This window comes from Hippopotamus amphibius, chromosome 12 (genome assembly GCF_030028045.1).
Source record: "Hippopotamus amphibius kiboko isolate mHipAmp2 chromosome 12, mHipAmp2.hap2, whole genome shotgun sequence".
Taxonomy (NCBI): domain Eukaryota; kingdom Metazoa; phylum Chordata; class Mammalia; order Artiodactyla; family Hippopotamidae; genus Hippopotamus; species Hippopotamus amphibius.
This window is the reverse complement of record NC_080197.1, coordinates 86,803,193-86,819,997: the sequence shown is the minus strand read 5'-3', so window position 1 is coordinate 86,819,997 and position 16,805 is coordinate 86,803,193. Positions and strand designations below refer to the sequence as shown.

Below are 16,805 nucleotides of genomic sequence, written 5' to 3'. Positions count from 1 at the left end.
GGCGATGAGAAGCCCACACACCACAATGAAGAGTAGCCCCTGCTCACTGCAACTAGAGAAAGCTCGTGTGTAGCAACGAAGACCCCACACAGTCAATCAATCAATCAATTAAAAAAAAAAAAAGAAAACAAACTTGTGGTTACCAAAGGGGATACCAGGGGGTGGGGGAAATAAATTAGGAGTTTGGGGTATATACATACTACTGTATATAAAATAGGTAAATAACAAGGACTTACTGTAGAGCACAGGAAACTATACTTAATATCTTGTAATAACCTATAATGGAAAAGAATCTGAAAAGGAATATATATTCATGTATATATATTTATATGTATATATATGTATAACTGAATTACTTTGCAACTAACACATTGTAAATTAACTATATTTTAATTTTTTAAAATTAAAAAATAAATAAAAATATTTTATTGCTAAAAAATTGGTAGAGAGCCTTGTCTCAGTGTTGATGGCAGGTGACTGATCAAGTGGTGGTTGCTGAAGGTTTGGGTGGCTTTGGAAATTTCTTAAAATAAGACAAAAATGAAGTTTGCCACATCCATTGACTTGTCCTTTCATGAATGATTTCTCTGTAGCCTGAAAAGCTGTTTGATAGCATTATACCCTCAGTAGAACTTCTTTTAAAATTGAAGTCAGTTCTCTCAAACCCTGCCTCTGCCTTATCAACTAAGTTTATGTAATATTCTAAATCCTTTTGTTGTTATTTCAACAGTCTTCGCAACATCTTCACCAGTAGATTCCACTGTCTCTGCTCATCCATAAGAAGCAACTCCTCATTTGTTCAAGTTCACGAGATTGCAGCAATTCAGTCACATCTTCAGCCCCCACTTCTAATTCTAGTTCTCTTGCTATTTGCACCATATCTGCAGTTACTTCTTCCTCTGAAGTCTTGAACCCCTCAAAGTCATCCATGAGGGTTGGAATCATTGTTTTCCAAACTCCTGTTCATGTTGACATTTTGCCTTCTTTCCATGAATCATGAATGATCTTAATGGCATCTAGAATGGTGTATCCTTTCCAGAAGGCTTTCCATTAACTTTGCCCAGATCCATCAGAGAAATAATTATCTATGGCAGCTAATGCATAGCCTTAGGAAATGTATAATAAGACTTAAATAATGTCTTTAAAGCCAAAATTACTCCTTGATCCATGATCTGCAGAATGGATGTTTTGTTAGCAGGCATGAAAACAACATGAACCTCATTATACATCTCCATTAGAGCTCTTGGGTGACCAGGTGTGTTGTCAATGAGCAGGAATATTTTGAAAGGAGTCTTTTATTTCTGAGCAGTAAGTCTCAACAGTAGGCCTAAAATACTAGCAAACTATGTTGTTAACAGTTGTGCTGTCATCTAACCTGTGTTGTTTCATTGACAGAACACAGGCAGAGTAGATTTAGCATAATTCTGAAGGACCAAAGGATTCTGGAATGGTTAATAAGCACTGGCTTCAACTTAAAGTCACCAGCTGCATTAGCCCCTAACAAGAGAGTCAGTCTGTCCTTCGAAGTTTTGAGACCTTGATGCCAGGCATTGACTAATCCTCTCTAGCTATGAAAGTCCTAGATGGCATCTTCTTCCAATATAAGACTGTTTTGTATACATTGAAAATCTGTTTTTGTTTTTCGTTGTTGTTGGTTTTAAATTTATTTATTTATTTATTTAATTTTTGTCTGCATTGGGTCTTTGTTGCTGTGTGCAGGCTCCTCATTGTGGTGGCTTCTCTTGTTGTGGAGCATGGGCTCTGTAATTGTGGCTCACGGGCTCTAGAGTGCAGGCTCAGTAGTTGTGGCACACGGGCTTAGTTGCTCCTTGGCATGTGGGATCTTCCCCGACCAGGGCTTGAACCTATGTCCCCTGCATTGGCAGGTGAATTCTTAACCACTGCGCCACCAGGGAAGTCCAAAAATATGTTTTTTTTAATGTAGCCACCTTCATTACTTATTTTAGCTAGATCTGGATAACATGCTGTAGCTTCCATATCAGCATTTGCTGCTTCACCTTGCACTTTGCTGTTATGAAGAGGCTTCTTTCCTTAAACCTCATAAATCAACCTCTGCTAGCTTCAAACTTTTCTTCTTCAACTTCCTCACCTCTCTCAGCCTTCACAGAATTGAAGAGAATGAGGGCCTTGCTCTGGATTAGGTTTTTGATTAAGGGAGTCTCATGGCTGGTTTGATCTTCTATCCAGACCACTAAAACTTTCTCCACATCAGCAATAAGGCTGTTTGTCTTTCTTATCATTTGTGTGTTCAACTAGAGTAGCACTTTCAATTTCCTTCAAGAACTTTTTCTTTGCATTCGCAACTTAGCTAACTGGTGCCAAAGGCCTAGCTTTCAGCCTTTCTCGGCTTTCAACATGCCTTCCTTGCTAAGCTCATTCATATCTAGCTTTTAACTTAAAGTGAGAGACATGAGACTCTTCCGTCCACTTTAACGCTTAGAGGCCATTGTAGGGTTATTAATTGTTGTGTGTCTCGGGGATAGGGAGGCCCAAGGAGATGGAGAGATATGAAGGAAAGGCCAACTGGTGGAGCAGTCAGAACACACAAAGCATTTATCATTGAAATTCTCCATCTTATATGGATATGGTTCATCGTGCCCTGAATAATTAATTATTGGTTTCCACAGAAAGACACACACACACACACACACACACACACACACACACACGCGCGCACACACACACACGCGCGCGCACGCACACACACACTTTGCTTCTTGCTTCCTTTCTTTGTTCTGCTAGACTCTCTGCCTCTGCTGCCTTACTGACTTTTACTAGTTCTTTGAGACATAGTTCAAAGGTCTGGATTCCTAGAAGCTTTACTTAACTCTCCGCTCTCCTCAGTCCTCTTGCATAGAGTAAGTGATATACCATCACTGTTCTTTCCACATCATAGTATATAATCATCTGTTTGTGTGAATGTCTCTAAGTAGACTTTGAGTGCCCTCAAGGCATGGATATGGCTTGTCCATTTTGGTATCCTTCCACCTTCCACCCCTGGGCCTAACCCAGTGCCTGGCATGTAGTGGATATTTTTTAAACATTGATGAATTAAATGATAAGTTAAATCCTATCTGGTCACCACAACATTTAGTATCTTTAAGAACTTTCTTCACTTTTCCAGTGTCATGGAATTATAATAACAAGTTAAAAAGTGTATATATTTTAGGTGTAAAAAAAAAAAGAAAGAAAGAACTTTCTTCAATATGTATAGAAACAAAATGTTTCATTATCAGCATCTGGTGTAATTTTACATTCTCTCCATCACTGCTTCTCAGGTATATTACACTGATCACGTGGTAATACAACTCTAAAACTGTGTTTTAGTATTTAAACATGGAATCTTTACTTACAGATGTGCTACAAAACTTTCTTTTTCAAAAATAGTTTATATTATTATACTTTATATTTTCCTCCCAAATAATGTTAGAATCTTCTTGACTCAGCCATTTTTATTATGGAATCTTTTATCTGTGAATATTTAACTCCTTGTTATACCTGTTGGTGATTTGATTATTAGAACATTAAATATTAAAGAAGAGCTTTCTGAAAAAAATGAATGAATTGATCCTTAATGGGTTTAAAGTTATAAGTGTATAAATTAAATATTATTGGGAAATGTTGGTCTATATATTTCAATTTTTGAATGATTTTACTGAAACAGGTCACATCATGTCACTTAGGTCTTCAAAATCTTCAATAAATCTAAACAAAGTTAATTGCCATATAAAAATTAAAAAAGTTGTCAAAGAACTCCCCCCCCAAAAGTAACAAGCCCATATACTATCATAAGTGAAATCTGCCAAACTTTAAAAGAACATCTAATTTTATCATTAAACTGTTCCAGAGCATAGAAAAAAATAAGCTTTCACATTCTTTAAAATTATATAAACTTAAAATTATACCAAAATTTGACAAAGCACCAAAGGAAGTAAACCACCAGCCAAACGTACTAATGAATATCAATACAAAATAAAATCCTAAATAAAATATTAACAAATGTAACACATTCAAAGAAAGATACAAGTACAAATATGATTTATTCCAGGGATGCAATGATGGCTTAAAATAATTAATCATATTAATAGATCTGAGAAGAAAATATTTTCTCTAATAACAGTGAAAATGAAGTGCTGAATCACATTTTGTTAAAGCTTTCACATTCAACAGCCACCCTTAATTTAACAAAATTCAACAGCCACCCTTGATTTAACAAAAATAGTGAGGGACTTCCCTCGTGGTCCAGTGGTAAAGAATCTGCCTTCCAATGCAGGGGATGAAGGTTCAATCCCTGGTCAGGGAACTAAGATTCCCACATGCTGCAGGGCAACTAAGCCTGTGCACCACAACTACTGAGCCTGCGCACCTCAACTAGAGAGCCCGTGCGCCACAAACTACAGAGCCCATGCGCTCTGGAGCCACATGCCACAACTAGAGGGAAGCCCTCGCATCGCAACGAAGATCCAGCATGCTGCAACTAAGACCCGACACAGTCAAAAATAAAAATAAATAAATAAATAATAAATAAAATATTTTATTATAAAAAAAAGAAACAGGAACTGATAGATACTTCTTTAATATAATAAAATGTATTTCAACCCCGAAGCCAGCAGTTTTTAATGACAAATACAAAGATGTCCACTATCACCACTATATTCTTAATCAATTCATATTTATATTTTAATAATTAGCAATGAAAGGACTTACATTTTGGCATTCTGAGTTACAAAGGAATGGAGAAAATAACCCCCCTCAAAATGAAATTGACAAAGATTAAAGGTGTTTTGCAACTTTTGCAGAAAGGAGAATATAAATGTAAACAATCCTTTTAAATGTTCTTGAAGGTGAATTTTTCCTAGAAAAAAATAACATGGGGCCATGGAAAGGCACTACTAGCTGTTATTCAGGGCAAGTCAAATGAACAAAGATGGCCTTGTGGCCACATCACCAATATTCTTTAATATAGTTCTGAAGATACTAATCAATTCAGGTAGACAAGAGACAGAGATGAGATGTTTAAAAATTGGAAAATCTAGATGTAAAAAATTATTATTTGCAGTTGACATGATTATATAATTGGAAAACTCAAAAATATCTCCTGAAAAACTATCACATGCTTTTGAGTACAGTAAGATGGCTGCATACAAATTTGATATAGAAAAATCTAGCCTTCATTTATACAAATAACAACCAATTAGAAGGTGTCATAGAAGAAGAGAGTCCATTTACAACAGTACCAACAAAAACAAAAACTACTGGGACTTCCCTCATGGAGCAGTGGTTAAGAATCCGCTGGCCAATGCAGGGGACACAGGTTCAAGCCCTGGTCTGGGAAAATCCCACATGCCAAGGAGCAACTAACCCCATGTACCACAACTACTGAGCCTGCACTCTAGAGCCCGTCAGCCACAACTACTAAGCCCATGCGCACAACTACTGAAGCCTGCATGCCTAGAGCTCATCCTCCTCAACAAGAGAAGCCACCTCAATAAGAAGCCCGTGCACCACAATGAAGAGAAGCCCCAGCTTGCTGCAACTAGAGAAAGCCCACGCCACCTCAATAAGAAGCCCGTGCACCACAATGAAGAGAAGCCCCAGCTCGCTGCAACTAGAGAAAGCCCACGCACAGCAATGAAGACCCAATGCATCCAATAAATAAATAAATTCAATTTTTAAAAAAAGATATACACTTATGGAAGAATATGCAAGAGCTAGATGAAAACTTTAAAATGCTCCAACAGGACACACACACACACACACACACACACACACACAGACACACACACACTACCTGAACAAAAACAAAGGTATATCATTTTCTTAAATAGTAAGACTATATTGGTAAAGATAAGCGGGGTTTTGCTGTTTTAACAAATAACCTCCAGGGGCTCCCCTGGGGGCACAGTGGTTAAGAATCTGCCTGCCAATGCAGGGGACACGGGTTCGATTCCTGGGCCGGGAAGACCCCACATGCCGCGAAGCAGCTAAGCCCGTGTGCCACAGCTACTGAGCCTGCACTCTAGAGCCTGCGAGTCACAGCTATTGAGCTCATGTGCCACAACTACTGAAGCCCACGCACCTAGAGCCCATACTCTGCAATGAGAAGACAGCGCAATGAGAAGCCCATGCCTCACAACGAAGAGTAGCCCCTGCTCACCTCAACTAGAGAAAGCCTGTGTGCAGCAACGAAGACCCAACACAGCCAATAAATAAATAAATCTATTAAAAAAACCCACAACCCCCCCACCAAAAAAAAACCCCAAATAACCTCCAAATCTCAGTGCCTAAAAACAACAAAAGTTTACCTGTTGTTCATACTACAAATTCATCATAGCTTTGCAGGGAACGAGCTTCATTCTATACTCTCAGGAACACAGGCTAACAGAACAGCCATCACCTTCAACACTATAGGTTATCATGCCAGAGGAAAAGGAGACTCCAGAGGGTCTCCAAATGACAATGACAAGCTTAGCACAGAAATGACACACAGTAATTCTGCTCACATCTCATTGACAAGTATTGGCAAACCGTGCTAATAACTACTGCAAAGACTCAGCATCATAAAAATAAAACTACAATAAATAACACAGAATAGAAGTGACTCATCTATATGCCATTAATAAAATATAGTAGAAAGTCCAGATATGGACTTAAGTGATACAAGAATTTATGATGAAGGTACATGCAGATCAGTAGAGGAAAAGGTAGATTATTTTGTAAAATAGTGATGGGGAATGAAAAAACACACCTGTCTCTCACAACAGAAAGCTTAGAATCAAAGACTTAAATGTAAAACAAACAACCACAAAAAACTGATAACCAACCATAAAAGTACTAAAAGAAACCTAGAAATAATTTTCTTTTTATATTTCTCAGAGTGGAGAGGGACTTTCTAAATAAGGTACAAAGCATTATTGAAAATATTGATAGGGCTTCCCTGGTGGTGTAGTGGTTAAGAATCCGCCTGCGAATGCAAGGGACACGGGTTCGATCCCTGCTCCAGGAAGATCCCACATGCTGTGGAACAACTAAGCCCATGCGCCAAAAAAAAAAAAGAAAATATTGATATATTCACATAAAAATCAAAAATTTTTAGAGGACTTCCTAGGTGGCGCAGTGGTAAAGAATCCGCCTACCAATGCAGGGGACACAGGTTCGAGCCCTGCCCTGGGAAGATCCCACATGCCACGGAGCAACTAAGCCCATGTGCCACAACTATTGAGCCTGTGCTCTAGAGCCCGTGAGCCACGACTACTGAGCCCATGTGCCGCAACTATTGAATCCCACGTGCCTAGGGCCCATGCTCCACAACAAGAGAAGCCACTACGATGAGGAGCCTGCGCACCACAGTGAAGAGTAGCCCCTGCTCACAGCAACTAGAGAAAGCCCGTGTGCAGCAATGAAGACCCAACGCAGCCAATAAATAAATAAATTTATAAAAAAAAATTTTTTTAGAAAGCAAAACCCACCAAAAGCAGAGTCAAAACACAAGTGGGGGGAAATTGGCAGTTTATATCACAGACAAGGGGCTAATTTTCCAAATACTTGAACAGGTCCCACAAATCAATTTAAAAAGCAACTTAACAATCCAATTGAAAAATGGGCAAAGTATTTGAATAGAATCTTCGCAGAAAATAAAATAGAGATGGCTCTTAAGTCTACGAAAAGATGCTTAACCTCAACCTATAATAAAAGTAATGCAAATTAAAGCACTGAAATGCCATATCTCATCTATTAATTAGCAATTAACAAAAAAATTGATAATATTGATATTTCATGTTAGTCTTGATGTGGGGAAATACTCTTTTATAATGCTGACCATTATATAAATTGTTACAACATCTTTGGGGAACAATTTGACAAAAATCTATCATGACTACAAAATGCTTACCCTTGATCTAGAAATTCTACTTTTAGGAACATATGTATATGTAAACATACGTATATACAAGATTGTTCACTGAAGTACATTTTTATAATGCAAAATATTGAAAACAACATAAAATTCTGGTAAAACTAGACTTTGGAATACTATGAAACTATGAAATGAATGAGTAGGCTCTTTATATATTAATACCTAAATTCTAATTTGTTTTGAAAAAAATCAAACATTGTAACTTTAAAATATGTAAAGAGTGGGATAAAAGAGCATATGTACTTTTCTACATATGCAGAAAATATTTCTGGGTAGAATACATTAGTAGTCCTGAGGGAGGGGCCTAATGGCCAAGAATAGGACTATTAAGGAGGCTTTTCACTCTACCATTTGTATTTTTTAAATATCGTACCAGGTGAATGTGCAATTTATTTTATTTTAAATATAACAAAGGCAAAAAGACAAAATGGAACTGGAGAATGACCAGAAACATATTATTTAAAATTCTCAAGTGGATGAAAGTGTTTACATGTAAAAACAGATTTAAAAGACTAGGAACATTCATTCTGGAAAGAGAAAACTAAAGGCAGCTATAGAGCAGAACATTTGTCAACAATTCTAAAGTAAGCTTTGAAATGAAAATTTCTGTCTGTATATTTGATGTCTTTCTTTTGCACCTTGTTGTTCCAGTGCTTAGTTTTCAAATGAATTCAGTCCTCAAAAATGTAAATTTTGAGAGAACAGGGTACTTTGTTTTATTCACTACTGTATCCCTAGCACCTAGAATAATGCTTGCCACATAAGAGACATTCAATAAATAATTGTTGAATAAGTGACACAGATTGTTCCTATAATTAATGATAGCTTTTTCTGTCATTGGTCTTAGTTTGGCATCTTGTAATTTTAGGATAAAAAAATTCTCCAAGTAAGCTAATACTATATTGTAAATCAACTATTAAAAAAGGGGAAAAATTTTTCTACAATAAAAAATAATTTTTAAAAAATCCCCCAAATAGTAAGTTGCTAGCCTCAAACACAAAGGCCAAGAATGGCAGACTAATTAACATTTTCCCGACCAATTTCAGATATTTGCAATTTAAAAAATTCAGGACTAGAGCCTGTTTGCTCCAGGTCACTCCAGCAGCAAGGCTGTCATGGCAACACCATGTAAATAAACCTGCCATCTCCCACTTTAAGAATCATAGATCTTCTATTCAACTTTACTTCAATAAAAAGAAAAGGAAGGAAGGAAGGAAGGAAGGAAGGAAGGAAGGAAGGAAGGAAGGAAGGAAGGAAGAGAGGGAGGGAGGGAGGGAGGGAGGGAGGAAGGAAGGAAGGGAAGAGAAAGAATCATAGATTTTCTGGTAAACCCAAGATGAAACTAATTCAGAGTAACTGAAAGCATTTCTAAACTTTCGAAGTTGATATTTTGGAGATCAACCATGATCCACAAAATATTCTTTAGCATCTCTGCTAGCGATATAAGTGAATGAAATGGATGTTATATGCCATTTCTTATTTCCTAAAATATATACCTCCTTTTTCTATCTTAAATATGCTTCCATCCCACAGACCTTCTATAAGAGAATCTTTCAGAACATCTAATTTGACAGATATGTATATACTTATAGGGCAGTGAGGGAGGATATTTGAAATCAGGACTAAACCAGAAAACTGGACACACATATTTACGTCTACCTTGCACGCTGGATCAGCCTATAGGCGATGTACTTGCGGAATAGGTACACCAGCCGAACTTTGTCCATATGAGGTGTCTCAATTATGAGATTCCTAGCTGTTGTGTGTAGCTGTGAAGGGAGTGTAGAAACTTTTGTGGCCTGATTTAAGAGCATCAGATGCTTCCGCTGGGCCTCCACATCAACAAAATAGTTCTGTTCTTTGAGCTCTTGGGGATGGGAAGTGGGCCGCATCATATTGGGTTTCTTGGTATCTGAAGTCAGTGTCCAGGACTTATCTACAGGGGGGAGTCGGGATTTCTGGTCCCATTCAGAAGGTGAGCTCTTTGATGTTTTGGGTAGTTGAGTAGGGAGAGGAGGTAGTGATGTTACAGGCTTAATGAGAGCAGGAAGGGCCCCCTCATCAATGTAAGGGGTTTGTGATACTGGTGTCCTGTAATCGGTGAGATAGGACTTAAATGTTCTAAATTGTTCCATGGCAGAAAGATCTCGGGGTCTCTGGATTTCTTCAGAAGTGTCAGAGACCTCTGATGTTTGGAACTTCTTAGTGGTGAAAGGGGCTTGATGTACCTTGAAACTTGGAGCACTGGGATGGACCAATGCTGATTTAGGTTTCAGAGAAGAAGTAATAGACAGTCTTTCCTTACTTTTCTTAGAGACAGGAGAGGACAGATCGTTTGGGGGCTTCCCAGGGGTTGAGGGAGCCCCTAGTGTTGGGGGATGCCCAGGGGTGGGAGTGATCTGTAGTGGGGAATCTTGCCCAGGAAGGGTCTGCAGTGGCAGATGCTGCCTAAGGGTAGAAGGGGCTTGTAGATAGGGTGATTGCTCATGGGTAGCAGAGGTCTGGAATGCTTGAGGCTGCTTAGAGAGGGTTAAGGGTCCAGATTCCAAGAGCCCCCCAGGGATGGAAGAGGCCCCGGGAACCAAGTGCTTCCCAGGAGAGAGAGGAGCCTGGATACTGGGAATCTGTGCAGAGGTGGCTGGGACTCTAGATATAAGGGGCTGTCTTGTGTCAAGAAGGCGCTTCGATATCAGAGGTGACTGGGGAGTCACAGAGTCCCTAGATACGAAGAATTGCCTAGAACTAAGAAGGGCCTCTGGAGCAAGGGGCTGCCCTGGAGTGGGAGAGGGCCCAGATGCTGGGCTGGGAACTGGTGTTGGGAACTGAACAGAGGTGGATTGACCCTTAGAAACTGGAGTCTGTCTAGAGGAAGGAAAAGTCTGTAGTGCTAGGAGCTTCCCGGGGTCTGAAGGAACCCTCATTCCCAAGGATTTCCCAGGGGCAAAGGGGGCTTGTGTAAGAGGAAACTTTGATACCTGGAAAAAAGTAGAAAAGACCTCAAATATAGGGGACTTCTTAGCAGTAGGAGCAGACGATCCTGGGAACTGCTTAGGTATGTGAGGAGCATGTGTTGTGACAGATTTATCCGTCATGGAAAAGATCCCAACTTTCGGGGTACGTCTTGAAGGAGGACGAGCCCAGGGTAGTGAGGGCTGCTCAATAATGAGAGGAACTCTTGATTTTAGGTCCTGCTTAGACCTAAGAGTAATACCCGTGGACTGGGCCTCCCCTGGGGTGAAAGGGGCTCCCAAAGGTTGGATTTGTTCTGGGATGTGGGGAGAATCTAAGGTATAGGCTTTATCTGAGGTGAGAGGAATCTCTAATTCCTTGAACTGTTCTGGAGAGAGAGAAACCTCCAATGCTTGTGCCTGTCCTAAACTGAAAGGGGCCCCCAAATCCAGGGCCTGTTGAAGGGTGACAGGGATACCCAGTGCCTGGGCCTGCTGAGGGGTAAGAGTGACCCCTAGTGCCTGGGCCTGCTTAGGGGTGAGAGTGATCCCCTGTGCCTGGGCCTGCTGAGGGGTGAGAGTGACCCCCTGTGCCTGGGCCTGCTGAGGGGTGAGAGTGATCCCCTGTGCCTGGGCCTGCTGAGGGGTGAGAGTGACCCCCTGTGCCTGGGCCTGCTGAGGGGTGAGAGTGATCCCCTGTGCCTGGGCCTGCTGAGGGGTGAGAGTGACCCCCTGTGCCTGGGCCAGCTCAGGGGTAAGAGTGATCCCCTGTGCCTGGGCCTGCTGAGGGGTGAGAGTGATCCCCTGTGCCTGGGCCTGCTGAGGGGTGAGAGTGATCCCCTGTGCCTGGGCCTGCTGAGGGGTGAGAGTGACCCCCAGGGTCTGGGCCTGCTGAGGGGTGAGAGTGACCCCCTGTGCCTGGGCCTGCTGAGGGGTGAGAGTGATCCCCAGGGCCTGGGCCTGCTGAGGGGTGAGAGTGACCCCCTGTGCCTGGGCCTGCTGAGGGGTGAGAGTGACCCCCAGGGTCTGGGCCTGCTGAGGGGTGAGAGTGACCCCCAGGGCCTGGGCCTGCTGAGGGGTGAGAGTGATCCCCAGGGCCTGGGCCTGCTGAGGGGTGAGAGTGACCCCCTGTGCCTGGGCCTGCTGAGGGGTGAGAGTGACCCCCTGTGCCTGGGCCTGCTGAGGGGTGAGAGTGACCCCCAGGGTCTGGGCCTGCTGAGGGGTGAGAGTGACCCCCTGTGCCTGGGCCTGCTGAGGGGTGAGAGTGACCCCCAGGGTCTGGGCCTGCTGAGGGGTGAGAGTGATCCCCTGTGCCTGGGCCTGCTGAGGGGTGAGAGTGACCCCCAGGGCCTGGGCCTGCTGAGGGGTGAGAGTGACCCCCAGGGCCTGGGCCTGCTGAGGGGTGAGAGTGACCCCCAGGGTCTGGGCCAGCTCAGGGGCGACACACGTCCCCAGTGCCTGGGCCTGCTGAGGGGTGAGAGTGATTCCCAGGGCCTGGGCCTGCTGAGGGGTGAGAGTGACCACCTGTCCCTGGGCCTGCTCAGGGGTTAGAATGATCCCCAGTGCCTTGGCCTGCTGAGGGATCAGAGTGATGCCTTGAGCCTGGGCCTGCTCAGGTATGTGGGCTGCTTCCAAACCCTGAGACATCTTGGGAGTAGGAATTTCCCCCAATGCCTGAACCTGATAAGAGCTGTGGGTGATTCCCGGTGCCTTGGCCTCTTCATGGGTGAGGTCGATTTCCACTGCCTGTGCCTGCTGAGGGGTAAGAGTGATGGACTTTGTGGGAGACTGTCCAGAAAGAGAAAAGGCTCCAGGTGAGGAAGATTGTATGGAGATAGGAGGAGTGATTGGTATGGGGTGCTTTCCATCAGCCTGATTCTCTAATTTCTTAAGATTCCCATTGAATTCTTTTCTTTGGTGTAAATGTAATGCATCTTTTGGTATGCTCCTCCACCTGGAAGACAATGTCATTGAAGTTTGACTGAGCACTTGTTCTAGTTTTTCAAAAGTCTTCATCTCCTTTGCTGTTTCCTGCTTCTGCTTTTCATAGTCCTCTATCCTTCTCCTAGGCTTCTGCTTCTCCTCCTCTCTCTCCCAACTACTTTCTTGCACCAGATGTCCCACTTCCTTCTGAACCTGCATCACCTGCTGTCTTTTCTCCTTCTCCAAGGGCACTCCTTTATCTTTCATTTTTTGCTTCCATGCTTCCAGCTGCTGCTGCTTTGACTTCTGATGCCCTTCTTTTTCCTCTTCCCTTTGCTTTTGCTTCTCATCTAGCTCAGTCTGCTTTTTCATCCTCTGTTTTTGCTGCCCCTTCCACACCTCTTCTTCTTGCCACTGTTTCTGCTTCTGTTGCCCTTGTTTTCCCTCCTTCACTGGGAGCCATGCCTCTTCCTTCTCCAAACTCTTATTTATCGTCTCATAGCTCCTTTCTTCTAGCCTTTGTTTTTCCTTGTCCTTATGGTCTTTCCCCACAGTTGAGGCTACTGGCACATCCCTTTCACTTTCTATTTCAGTCAAGATCATTTGTATTAAATTGTCAGTTAGTGGGTCAAGGTTCTCCTGTGAAAGTAAGGTGCTAATTTCCGACTTTGCACTAATCTGCTTCTGAAAATGCAATTCAGGCATAAATGAGACTACCTTTTTTTGTTTCATAGGTTTCTCTCCAAATTGTCCGACATTTTTTATATCTTTGTATTTTCTCAAGACTTTTGTCACATTTTCAGCCACTTTTTGGAAATATTCCTCCATTTTTGCCTTTATGATTCCTAACTTTTCAACTTCTGCTCTTTTTAATAATAACTCTCCTTTTGACACAGTCTTTTTATCCAAAGGCTTTCCTATGTTATCAATTTTCTCTTTTAGGAATGACACTATGGCTTTCTGAAATTCTTCTAGGTTACTTTGTTCACTTTTGCTGTCTGGAATTCTTGAAGTCTCTCTAGTTATCCTAGATTGTGATTTAACAAGTTCTAAAGACTTGCCTTTCTTGGTGAAGACTGACATATCCTTCTCTTCAGTTTTTTCTTCTTTGCTTGTAGTGGCTCCTGGAGAAATTTGGTGTTTCTTTTTTTTCATTCTCATTTTCTCAGAGGAATAATCAAGTTGGCTCAAACTGGATGGCTCTTCTCGGCTACTCATCTCACTTCTGTCTTCCTTGTCCGTTGACTCAGTGGTGAGTTCCTCTTTATTCTCTGAAGAAATATGACTTTTGCTATGTGAATATTCAGGTTTGGCTTTTCTGAGTCGTTCCCATAAACTACTTGTTCCACTTTTGCCACCTTGGCTCTTTGTGTCAGAAGGGAAATGTTGACTTTTTGATTCAGTGAGTGACTTTGATTTGGCTTCAGGAAAGAATTTTATTTCTTTTCTCTTCTTTTCCAGTGTTTGTGATTCAAAGTGGTGATCAAGTTTGGTCCCTGAGACTTTCTGTTTACCTTTATCATCATTCACATTTGATTCAGAGGTCTCCTGCCCAAATGGACCTTTTGTGTGCTTTTCTTTCTGTAATTGGTACTGATCAGTTCCATCTTCCTGAAAGTCACCGCCTTTCTTCACTGATATTTTATCTTCAGTGATCTCTTCAGTGATTTCTTCAGAAGACTTTTTCTGGTTATTTTCAGGTAAAGGGTATTGCTGGTCAATTAAATCTGGAATTGTTTCAGCTTGGGCTGTATATGAAAGAGATAAGTCCCACTTGATCCCCAAGGCTTTGGTCCCTTTTTTGGGGGCCTCATCTATGTTTTCAAATTCTTTGGCCAAAATATTGTCCATATTGTCTTCTGTGTCAGCTTGGCTAATGGCTGATTGTGGAGATGGCTCAGGTAACACTTTCAATGTTGATGTGGGCAATGCTTGCTGTTCTACACCTTTGGATTGAATAAGTTGTTCATATTTTTCTTCTGCTACTTGAAGTTTCTGCTGAAGCATTTCATTTTTTTTACTGAGATCTTGTATTATCTTCATGGAAATCTCTTTTTCACTTGTCTCACTTGTATACATATCAGCACTTTGGAGGTTAATAACTTTCATTTCCTCTTTTAGTGTACTCAAAGCTTTAGAAAGATTTACTGTTGTTGATGATATATATTTAATAGCATTGTTTTCCAATTTATTGAACATTGCAGTACCTATGAGTTCCTGTAGCATATCTTGGATTTCTGAAACTTTTGTATTTGCTGCAAATTGATCACTAATCATCTGATCTGGTCTTAAAGCATGAGCTGTTGCAGGTCTCTTTATAACTCTTTCTTTCCAAGATTTCCATAGAGAACCTCTAGATGCTAGAAGAAGGAAAAAGAAGAACATAAAACATAAGATAATGAGATTGCATTTCTTCTTTTGTGCTGTGCTCTATGTTTAAGCCTAAAGAATTTATCCTAAATTAACAGACAGATATAGGATAAAGTTTCATCAGGAAAGTTTGGCCCAAAATAAACGGCATTATTTTCAAAAGAATAACTCTTTTCCCACAATCATCTAGAAGTTCTTCTTCCAAAGTTTAGGAGAAGAACTCAGCTGTGACCTCAACTTACTTTCAGTTACAATTTTGAGATTAGATGTAATGTAAGCCAAAACTTTCCTTTGGTTTTCATTATGCTTGGTGTTTTCCATTTTCTTTCTTGGGTTCCTATCTTTCTTTTCACCTTTTTCTGAGTCGCAGCTAATCTTTGTTCTTTCAAAAGGATCACAAAAGGATAGAAGGCAAACATTTGAAGGAATTTCCAAAATGGCTGAATGAGAAACTCAGCAAATTTTTCCCAAAAAAACAATGATAAAACTGAGCAAAACTGCCCAAAACAATCATTTTAGGATTTTGGAGACTGATGAAATGCATACAACTAATTGAGAAGAATTTATTCAAGAAAAATTTGCTGTGATGTTTTAACCTGGAGCTGCTTCCATCTCCAGTTCTTCAGGCCTACAGCCTGGTAGTTCTACCAGAGTGAGGCAGGCTGTGAAGACTGACAGCTGTACTACCTGAGGGGGTTGATTTGATCTGGAGCAAAGAAATAAAACTTTAACCCATACACATATCCATTAGCAAAGAGTAGAAGCCTTACTGGATCAATCTGGATTAATTAATTAACGATTGACTAATCATTGACTGACCACTAAGCTATGCTGACCCAAAAGCAACCCCTAAAATTCAGGCTTAAAAATTAAAAACACAAATTTAAAAACAAAATAAGGGACTTCCTAGATGGCACAGTGATTAAGAATCTGCCTGCCAATGTGGAGGACACAGTTTCAATCCCTGCTCCAGGAAGATCCCACATGCCGAGGAGCAACTAAGCCCTTTTGCCACAACTATTGAGCCCATGTGCCGCAGCTAAGCCCATGTGCCACAACTATTGAGCCCATGTTCCACGACTACTGAAGCCCACGTGCCTAGAGCCCATGCTCTGCAACAAGGGAAGCTACCGCAGTGAGGAGCCCATGCACCACAATGAAGAGTATCCCCTGCTCGCTACTTGATGCAACTAGAGAAAGCCCATGTGCAGCAATGAAGACCCAATGCATCAAATAAATACATACATACATACAAAGCAAAACAAAACTGAGCAGAGATATTAGTGGTTGCCCACTGCGGGGGATAGAGACTCTACCAAATTAGTCCAGGCAAATCACCAAAAAAATAACAAAAAGGCAAAAAAAACAACTCTAGAGGTTGTAAGGAGAATCAAAATCCAGAGTTGCTACAATATGTTATCTAAAATGTCCAGTTTTCAACATAAAAAAAAAAAGCATGCAACAAAACAGAAAAATGTGACCCATACACAGGAGGAAAAGCAGTTGATAGAAATTGTCTCAGAGACCAGGGACAGGGATTGGACAGATGTTGGACTTATCAAAAAAAAAGAAGAAGAAGCAATTATAAATAAATTCAAAAAACTAAAAGAAACCATATTTTAAAGTAA

At 41.1% G+C, this 16,805-nt stretch overlaps 1 protein-coding gene across 1 annotated transcript in view; it reads right to left on the bottom strand.

Moving 5' to 3' along the window:
* FAM186A (family with sequence similarity 186 member A) overlaps positions 1–16,805 on the bottom strand; it is an 87,278-nt gene that overhangs the window by 18,308 nt on the left and 52,165 nt on the right. Inside the window, exons 4-5 of the mRNA XM_057704169.1 lie at positions 10,709–15,167; positions 9,596–10,600 (exon numbers count right to left, since the gene is read on the bottom strand). Of these exons, the coding sequence (XP_057560152.1) occupies positions 9,596–10,600; positions 10,709–15,167 (5,464 nt within the window). The remainder of the gene's footprint in view (positions 1–9,595; positions 10,601–10,708; positions 15,168–16,805) is intronic.